The following is a 10,200-nucleotide window of genomic DNA, read 5'->3' as shown; positions in this document are numbered from 1 at the left end:
TTTGCTGAGGTTTGAAGGTCACTAACTTTGAGGAGGGTTGTCTTTGAGGGATTCATTTTGGAATTGCAGTCAACCTACGACGGAAAACACAAACATTTGCACGCAGGCTCCCAGGTACATATAGAAGTTTGATTTGAATGCTGGGTTGGATTTTGAATGTTGTTTTTAAACTTCTGCATGTAAAACAAGCTGTACATACCACAGCATCCACCACAGGAGAGTCATCTCCTACCACCAGAAGAGTGTGACACCTACAGCAACAAAACCTTTCAGGCATGTGGTGGCACAGGGGCATTTTACATCAAAAAATAACATGGAATAAGGATAAAAGAGAAACAGTTTCTCACTTACTTTAGAGTCTTTCTACCCAGAGAAGTTCTCTTAATGTTCAGTTTACTTCGGCTGAAAATTGATCAGATCTAATAAGACTGGGAGCTGTTCATATGACAAACAAGTCTAGAAGCAGAGAGCTCAGAAGATTCCATAGAATGCAGATGTCAGTCATACCTGTTGTAGGACTTCATAAAATGCAGAAGGTTGGTCTGGTTAATCCTTTTGCTGATGTTGTGACGGAAGGTCTTTACAAATTCTGCCTTCTTCTTAATCTCCTCCTGCCATGGTGCCATAAAGGAGTCAGTCCAAGACACAATCAGTCACAAAACATTAAAACTTGATGTGAATATGAATTTAAATGTCTCTTCCTCTATATGCACAGTCTGCACAGGCACTCGAGACAGAAATGTATAATAAAAGGAATATGTAAAAAAAAAAAAAAACATTGTTGACCTTTTGATGGACAATAATGTAGGCATCTGGTTCTTTAGTTACGAAAAGGACACAGTCTAAATTCAGGACAGCTCATTTGGAACACTCATCTTTAGTAATAAGGCATTTAACTTTTAAATATTCTAGTTCAGTGTTTAGTGACCCAGTCCACAGTACACATGAAATGGCCCACATGTTTATTCTAACCCAGCCCAGTACAACTGTACCAGGTGTTCATTTTCCTAATGGCTTGGTTTAGGAGCTAGGATGATGTTGTCAGGAGCTGGGATAGAGGGAAAATGTGGGATGTCAGATGTATCACAAGGACTGGGTTGACAAGTACTGCTCAATAATACATACAATATACATTTCATTTTAGGCGTTATTTCGTACCTGACCGAACAGGTGGGAGATGACAACACTGGGGGGACCAAGGACCCAGCTGGAAATCTGTGGAAAGTGTGGGTTGATCTTTAGTGGCTGGAGTACACATAAGCTTTGATCAAATACATTACTTTATTAAAAGAGGCTTGACACTGTTCTAAGGATCCTAAAAGAATAAAAATATAGGGTCGATTGTCACCATATGATTGGCATGAAAGGTTAACTGGAAACTGCAGAAAACTAAGAGTAATATGCTGAGAACTATTTGTTATCACATTGAAAGTTATATGGATTCAGTGAACAGCCAAGACACAGGGAACAAGACAGTTTAAATACATGAAGTAATAAGAGTTAAACAAGACAGGTGCAAATAATAAGGAGCGGAGAAAATGAAGCTAAGGAACGGAACCACAACAAGGAAGTAAAGCAAAACAAAAGACATGAGACAGGGAAACCATAGACATGGACGCTAGGTGGGACCAGCTAAACGACATAATTGTAGAGATACAGGGATCGTGATGATTAAGCAGGGTGTTAACAGAATGATAATTACTATTGCATTAGACTGTGATACCTTGGATGCTGCCCGGTCTGCCCAGCCCTCTGCCTGAGCATTAATGTTCATCAGGACAAGGCCCTCAACCAAGTCTGGGTACTTCAACTGCAAGACATTTATGCATGAGCAGTCAAAGGGAGATGAACCTTCAGGGCAAAATTACTTACTATATGTCAAACTGTTGTAGTTAAATGAGCAATTAAGAGTCTCCATATTTGGCATTCTTGCACTTTACATTGCACTTAGAAAAAGGTTTGTTTACATGTGCAAGCAGAGGAACAATAGTGAAGTGTCAGTATTCTGGAGAGTTGATGTCTAGCTAGCTTGACAGTGTAATGATTAGGATTATGCTGCAAGTATCAACACTTTGTTACAAAGCAAGAATTTCACCAAGGAGTAATCCTTGTTTGATCATTGTGTTAAAATCTATTGGGAAGAAAGACAGTGCTACAACTCACAGCGAACCGTGTGAGGATGTTTGCTCCTGCTCCAACACCCATTCCAATAACACTCTTAATTCTGTGGAGAGAAAAAAATGTACATAACTTTAAACCATTAAAGCGCAAGGTTTCAGATTAGAACAAGGATTGACAGTTTAATCTCAGAGTAAATGGCTAATCTGGTTCACTCACTTAAAATGCTTGAGCACAATTGGGAGGGTCTCGGAGAGCTTGTCCATTGAGGGATATGTGAATCTACAGGAAAAAATTGCCCTGAGTGAGTTATAATTCTAAGGGACGCCACTGATTCTTCAGGATTTGAACCTGCTAAACCTAGCTATGATGTACTGGGAGCCACAGCCATCAATGTAGCATATGAACGCTAAGAAAAAAGTTCATGAAAGAAACCCTGGTGCATGACAAGCCGGTGCCAGCTAGACATGCTGACAGTCAGGGCCTCCAGATGTTAGTTTAGGTGGGCACCAACACCATGGCATAGAGTCGTCCTGTCTGACTGCCAGGAAGAAGTGGTCTGAGGGCAGACGGAGGGCTATGGAGTAGGTTCTGATAAATATACATTCTGGAAAAAATTGTATGGGGTAGCTGAAGGTCACATTTTAGATTAGATTTAACCTTGGAATGTCTTTCAGCCCCTGAAAGAACATTGTGGCATATGGTGCACTCACGCTCACCCTGCAGGGAAGGTGCTGGCACCCTCATGTTGCCCAGGAGCGTTGACCTGACACACGGCAAAGTGTCGCATGATTTCCTGCATGTCCTCATCATAGAAAAGAACGTCGAAGCAAGTTTTGTCTGCAGACATGCATTCCAGGGTCATTACAACACAATAAATGATGCTTATGCTAAGTTTTAGACTTTAGAGCAATCAGCTACGTGCCACAAGCAACAGTATCAGAGTCTTACGGTTCATTCCGATGTCATGGTAGGTGAGGATGACCGGTCGGTTATCCCTGGGGATACCTGCCATGGTGCAGCATACAGTGCCAAAGGGGGTCTCCACATTGTCCTCCTATAAGACCCAGGTGGAGTATAAAGGTCTAGGTCTAGATGTATAAGAAAAACCTCTAAAAAGAGGTCTGATTCCACTGCAGTGGTTTTGTGTGTCAGGACATTACTCTGTCACACTTAGAACTACTTCTGTGGAATGAGCCTCTTATCACGAGGAATGTCAATCATTTATTTATTATTTATCATTAACCAAGTTAATTTGTTTACAAAAGATCATGTTTGACTCAGAAGACACATGACAGTGCTTGAAAACATGCTTTATGGGTAAAAGCTTTAGCCTATTGAAACATCTGTGAAAAGGTAGTGCTACTTACCACAACTTGACCCCAAAATGCCCCCTTAAAATCCTTCAGACAAAACACAGAGAAAAATAGATTTTGGAGTGGTAACATTTCATTCTGGATGTGAAAAGATCCATCCCATAGACTTTATTCTATTAACAGTACTCAATGTCTGAAAATACAGCCTTATTTTACCGGACACAACGGGTCCATACAAAAGGCATCATCAGATGTTTCTTCATCATCCTCCAATAGAGGGTTATAGAGGGCCTGGGGGTTAAGAAGCAAAAATTCTCAGTACAAAGTTAGATAAAACTTGGTTGTAAGGTAGTATTAAACAAGTATTCTCTTTTTAAAACATTTGCCCAACCTACCCTTTTTGCCATTATCCCAAAAGTTGACGAGCAAATATTCCTCGCTAAATCGATTCCCTGTCTGAATACCGTCTGCATTGCTGGTGCCACTGTAAGGGTCGTTTCCTTTTGGTCACAGAGATTCAGTACAGACTTATTTGGATATTAGGCTGTGCAGTTCCAATTTAGAATATTTGCAGCTCTCCTGTAATAGTAATATTATGACATCACTAAAATACTTTTGAGCAGTTTAATGACAGATTCCCTAAAATCTATATGACAAGAACACCATGCCACTTTTTAATGCTTGATGAAGTATGTTTTGGATGTTACAGCTGTTTTTCTGACAGACCTTCTCTGTTTGAAATGCATCAAAATGATCCCTAAGAGACTAAAGATTCCACTGTACCTTGTTCTGTAAAATTCAGTAGTAATCCACCACCTATGGTTAGGTTTAATTCACCCTATTGTCTCCCAACCTTTGAACTGCTGAAGTGTGTCAAGTGAAATAACATATAGATGCTTGCGCTCACCTTTAAAATAGATGTAGTGATGTCATAGCCATTGTGACGTCATAGACATTGTGATGTTACTACAGGGTTGCGCTGACATTTTGGTCATTGGGAAAATAAGTCAAAAGTTTAAAAAATATGTGAAATCCCTATTTTTAGCGGCAGCTGAGTACGTAGCTGAAAGATGGGTACAGTTATATAGACATTTATTACAGTTTTCCAATACAACACGAAGTCCCTCCATGCAGGCACTACATGGGTTTTTGATAAAGATCAAGACATTAACTGTAATACAGAGAGAGGTCGGTAGAGTAGGCAAAACTGTCATCAAGTAAAATTACTGTTACTTTAAAATAATAACTACTGAAGTAGAAGTAAAAGTAGTCATTTAAATTATTACTTAAGTAAAAGTAAGAAAGTATCTGTTACAAGAATACTCAAGTAGCAAGTTACTTCACTGGAACTCATTTAATAGCAGTTTAATGCCATTGAACTGTGTCAAATCAATGTGCCCTATTACCATTGAATTTTTACTATTACTATTACAACAGTAATGTAAATAATGTGATACAAATAGTTAATGAAGTACAAATTCATGAAACTCACATGCTACTAGTATGTTAAAAGTTATAAATGTAAATGACAATTAATTATTCATACTGTTGTTGGTGGGGAATTCAGTAGATTGACTGATTTAAACAACTCCCAAAGTATTTGCATAACCTGAAACACACATTATGAAGACTTCCATTAAAATTAAATTTATTTCAAGATTAGACTAGGAATGGAAAGAAGTACAATGTAAGAAAGAATTAAATAGGTCCTCTGAAAAAGCTGAAATTGTCAGTCATGTAAAGCTTTTACAAGATGAAGCATAATGTCATGGAATGTTAGCCTCCCCCGAGTCATGTGGTTTGGCCTGCCACGTTCAGTGGGAGGGCTGTGTTTGTAACCACACCTGCACCTTGTTCGTCTCAATGTATATAAACCCGTGTTAAAGTGTACAGGGTGTTGGTCATTGTCGGTGTAATGTCTGAATGTAACGTGTTTATGTTAGATGTATTCTTGTGTATTATGTTTGTTTAACTTCATTTGTTTCAGGTCCATGTTTATTGTTTCTAATACATGAGTGCCGCTGTCATTTATGTTAATAAATGTTCGTCCCAGTCAGTGGAGTCTGTGCGTCCTGCCCCTCGCCCTACGGCACTCGTGCCGCCACACGTAATCACAGTGCATTATTTCTTTATTATATTAAACTTTTGTACTGGTGTTAAAGCAGTCCAAATATTATACATTGATTCATATACTAAGTACTAAAAGTGTTATACATTGATTGATGTACTATACATATATGAACTGTTTTCTGTATCCTTATGTCTATAAATTAAAAGAATTAAAACATTTAAATGATAAATAAATTACAATAAATGTATAAATGTTCACAAATAAGAAACTACATTGGTCTGCACTTTTCTCCACAGATTCAAGGAACTCATGAAAGTTGGAAGCTATAGAAACACATAATACAGAATTATAGACTGACTGATGTGTGAGCAGAAAGATCACTGTGATGTTCTCATATCTAAAGCACTCAAAGCATTGATGTTATGTAAATGAACTGTGATCTCATTGGTTTAAGGAAATAGATTCACCTACTTTGAAGTTCAAGTTTTTATCAAAAGGTTAGAACTGGTTGACTATACTTTGTCTGTTCTGCAACAGGAAATTTAAACATTTATATCCGAAGTATTACGCGATAGAAATCAGTTCAAGACTACCCGTTATTGACCGCTAGATGGGGGAAGATACGAAGAAATAAATGAGTCCAGATCCTCCTGCCCGACTTTACGGTGAGACTCTGCTTTTACGTCATTAAAACGCTAAAGAAAAAAGGCCGCCATATTTGTAGTTCCAAAACGTGAAAAGGTGTCATTTTGTATGCCAAAGAATGAATAAACACCATGCCATGCCTTGAAGACGACGAAATTGCAATCAATTTAGCTAGCCATAAGAATAAGAATAGCTGTTTGATTTACATAATCACAAATATATTGCATGTACATACATCTACATTTCAGTCGATCAAAATGTTTCACGTACTTATAACCGCAACTTTATGTTACAGCGGTCATATCAGATATTTACCAATATAAAACGCAACAGGTGTCGTGTTCTGTAATAGAACATTTTAACATTTATATCCATATTACACTGCATAAATCAATTCAAGACTGTAGAGTCGTCGTACCAAATGACGTAAACTCAATATAAACCGCTGACTTAATTTAATGAACAGTATTAAGATAATGAGTGAGTACAGCGAGTCTTGTCTTACTGATGCCTGTTCTAACTGAACATAGGCAGACTCCTGCATGCTGACTGGTCTAGTCACCAAACACCTGCAGCTATGGCAGCTCGTAGCAGGCAAACAGAACAGTCATTTATTCAAATGATCTACACTGACAACAGTTCTGGAATGTTACCCCTGCCATAGAATTAAAAAGATTCAAGTTCAGCAAATGTTAGCGCATTTGACAATGGGACAGAGACAGAGCAGGACGAAAATCCACCCTCTGCCGACTGAACAAGAGCGGCGGAGGATGAGCAATGACTGGCCCATTAGACCAATCTTGAAGCGGATAGATTTCTGGGCAGAACGTGACCAAAGCTGGAGGTTCCCTGCTCGAAGATCAGGCACTAGCAGGCAAACCGAGCATTGCACAGGCCATATTTGAAATTCCCACAATGCTTTTCTCACCGGGCGTATGTCGGGGCAATAACGTTGTCAGTTGGTCCTACCAGACAATTATCAGCATGACGAGAGCCTTTCATATCAATAAATTCTGACAACACTTTGAAAGTGATAAGCAGTGGTTAGCTCGAAAGTTATTCATAAACAAGCACGTTGAAAATTACGAAGCAAGAGACTTAGATCAGCTGTTGTCTCTATCGATGGTCTGAGTGAACCATGTGTTCTTAGCATGCAGGTATGGTCTAACGCCTTATGTGCTGAGTTGCTGTTTCCATATTTTAAAAATAGAACATTGTTAAACGGCATCTGTAATAGTTAAGGAAAGTGTGTTATAAGTATAAAGTGTTACAGTAAGTGTTTTGGCCCCTGACTGCCATTAGGACAAGCCAAGACAACCGCTCACTACGTTAGCTTATCTACTTGTTAAATCAGCCTGAAATTAAGATACAGATAAAAGTGTTGATTTTTATACTAAGATTTTAACAACTTGAGCCAAAGTATTCAGAATGTAAATGTTTGGTCTAGCAGGTATGGCCCACAACTGATGCAGAGAGTGCATGACATGGCAGAGGGGATTCATGTTGGCAAAATGCCCTCCTACGAATTAGTCCCAAATACTGAAGCAAAAAAGAGGCCGAATTCATCTGATGGAAGTAAGTCTAAAAGGGCTTCTTGATGATGTTACCCTGGTGACTTGCATTCTTTCCAGATGCTCAACAACCACTAAAAGTAGTGCATTGCTAAAAACTACTACTTGTGCTGGAGGTGTTGAAAATATGGTTTCCTTGTCATTGTCAGTTTGATTTTATAAGGTTCTACGTGGGCATCGATAGGAGCTGAAACTGTGCATGTGTTGCCCCTCTGAGGAGATGAGCCAATGAGGAAGATGCCCGTGTTGAAATTTGGCTCTAGACCACGCTTTGAGCTGGTGCACTTTGTCAGCGGTTGAAGTTGCAGCAGCATTGGCGGAGTGGGACGCAATGGGGAGAAGGAGAACGAGAAGGATCTCAGGAGTGAGAAGCTGAACAGCGGCAAGCAGCGGGAGGCTGGAGACAAAGCCTCTCCTCTCCCTTCTCTGACACAAACACAGTCACGCGTTATATACTCACATAATCCAAAATCCAGCATCTTTTATTTGCTGTTAGCTGGCAAAGAGTAATCAGTATAGTCAGATTCCTTTAATGTAAACACTTGGGAAAATTCCTGCCATGATATCACTTTGGACACAGGGAAAATCTGATAGTAAATATTCTGGCAGGGACAGGCCATGACGACTAAGGAAAGTTTATAATGAAGGTTAATTACACCATTCCATAAAATATAGATTCAGTTAAAATGATCAAACTTTTAAGTCATTCACTTTTATTTTTATGTAGTTAACCCTTTCTTACCGACTTAGTACAATGACAGGAGTTCATCAGAAACACTCTCAGTGGCATTTCTGCTTGAATTGGCTTGACTTAGAAATGGTTGGCTAGAAAATTCCTGCCATGAGATCACTTTGGACACAGGGAAGATATGATAGTAAATATTATGACAGGGTGAGGTCATGACTGCTTAGAAAAGTTTATAATGAAGGTCATGAAAGGTCAGTTTTGACTAATTGCAAAAAACGCCATGTAAACATTAGAATGGGAAAGTCAAGTGGTCTGAGCGAAGCGAACTGCGAACGAGGCATGGACCAGACTAACCAGGACCAATATTTTGAAAGGGATCAAAGGAGGATGACATCAAGAATAATTCTGATGATCAAGTGGTGCACGGTCAAGCAAATTGCAGCCAGATACAATGCTGTTGCTCCAACTAACATGTCTGAATGCACAGGTCATCACCTTAGCACATTTGGATGACCTGTTCAGATGATCTGTTCGAGTGTCATTGCTGTCTGAGGCAAACAGAACGGCAAGACTCCAGTGGGCAGAAGAGCAGAAAACTAAACAGTGGAACATCATCTTGTCAGATGTATCCAAAATTCTGTTGCACTATGATGATGGGAGGGTAAGAATTTGGCATAAGCAGCATGAATTAAAGAGTCCTTCCTGTCAGGTGTCAACAGTTCAAGCTGGTAGAGGTGGCATAAAGGTGTGAGGAATGTTTTCTTGGCACACCATGGGTCCTCTGAAATCAGTAGATGTTTGAACAGAAGGGCTTACCTATGTATTGCGACCGAGTGCATCCCTTCATGCAGCTGCTTAAACTATGGCAGAAGGACACTTTCAACAAGACAAGAAACCCTGCCGCAAGGGTTGTATAATCACGGATTTGTTCCAGTATCAAGACAGCAAATTTTCAATGTTTTCCTGGCCTTCACAGTCCCCAGATCTTAATCCTATAGAACATCCCTGGGTAAAGGTATAACAGGCAGTTTAGAACATGTCAGTCCCTCTATGTAATTTGAGAGAAAATATCCTATGAAGATTGGACCAAGATTCCTGCAGAGTATTTTCAGCATATAGTGGAAACTATGCCAGAAAGAATTGCTGCAGTTCTGGAGGCCAAAGAAGGTCCAACATGCTATTAAATGGGTGTACTTAAGCCAGATACACTGTGTCCTATAATAGGATGTTGCTGGAATGTATGTGGATGTTGTTGGAATGGCCGCAGAGTTGCAGCAGCAGTACAGGTAGTCTGTGATCCTTTCCCCGATCCGAGTGAGTTTGCCCTATTACACGGTGTCGAGTTATGATGTGAATGTTTAATTACACAGGATGGATTGTGGGCGACGGAACCGAACAGCCTTCAGGATTCAAATAGAGAAAGGTGAAACTTCTCCAGCCTTTGAGTTAATCACAGGACTATTGCATAGCAATTAGGGATAACAGAACAGCTTTCGGGGGTTTGGGTGGGGTGCCTTATCCGCCCCTTTAACAGAGTAGTCACAGTTCAAATTTCCCTTCTTCCATTGTTTACAAGGCATTATACATGTGGTTTATTTATAGTGCACAGAGTAATATGCAGCGAGTCTGGTCTGTCTGCTTTGGAAGAGAAACATTTGGCCAAAAGAGCAAGACACAGCCAGGAGGATGATTGGTAAGAGCACATCATAATATGCACCTTAAAGCTGTGCTCTACAGCTAGGTCCTGTTCCATGACTGCATATATAAATTTACTACTGACATTGCCATTTA

At 39.7% G+C, this 10,200-nt stretch overlaps 1 protein-coding gene and 1 long non-coding RNA gene across 2 annotated transcripts; both read right to left on the bottom strand.

The window, feature by feature from the left end:
- Nucleotides 1-349: 349 nt before the first annotated feature.
- On the bottom strand, nucleotides 350-1,193 carry LOC145656013 (uncharacterized). The gene is made up of 3 exons (XR_014121805.1): nucleotides 1,159-1,193; nucleotides 508-611; nucleotides 350-402 (listed from the first exon to the last, which is right to left on the bottom strand). It is a non-coding gene; the product is annotated as an uncharacterized LOC145656013 (long non-coding RNA).
- Nucleotides 1,194-1,306: 113 nt separating this feature from the next.
- LOC145656007 (protein NDRG1-like) lies at nucleotides 1,307-3,295 on the bottom strand. Its single transcript, XM_081709468.1, has 6 exons — nucleotides 3,070-3,295; nucleotides 2,838-2,958; nucleotides 2,338-2,400; nucleotides 2,164-2,224; nucleotides 1,724-1,810; nucleotides 1,307-1,315 (listed from the first exon to the last, which is right to left on the bottom strand). The coding sequence occupies exons 1-6, from the start codon at nucleotides 3,131-3,133 to the stop codon at nucleotides 1,307-1,309; spliced, it is 405 nt and encodes a 134-aa protein (XP_081565594.1). The 5' UTR covers nucleotides 3,134-3,295.
- Nucleotides 3,296-10,200: the final 6,905 nt, after the last annotated feature.

Source organism: Electrophorus electricus, unplaced genomic scaffold (genome assembly GCF_041902795.1).
Source record: "Electrophorus electricus isolate QZ-2024a unplaced genomic scaffold, ASM4190279v1 Scaffold43, whole genome shotgun sequence".
Lineage (NCBI taxonomy): Eukaryota > Metazoa > Chordata > Actinopteri > Gymnotiformes > Gymnotidae > Electrophorus > Electrophorus electricus.
Note: the sequence above shows the minus strand (reverse complement) of the source record. Positions and strands in the feature narration are given on the sequence as shown.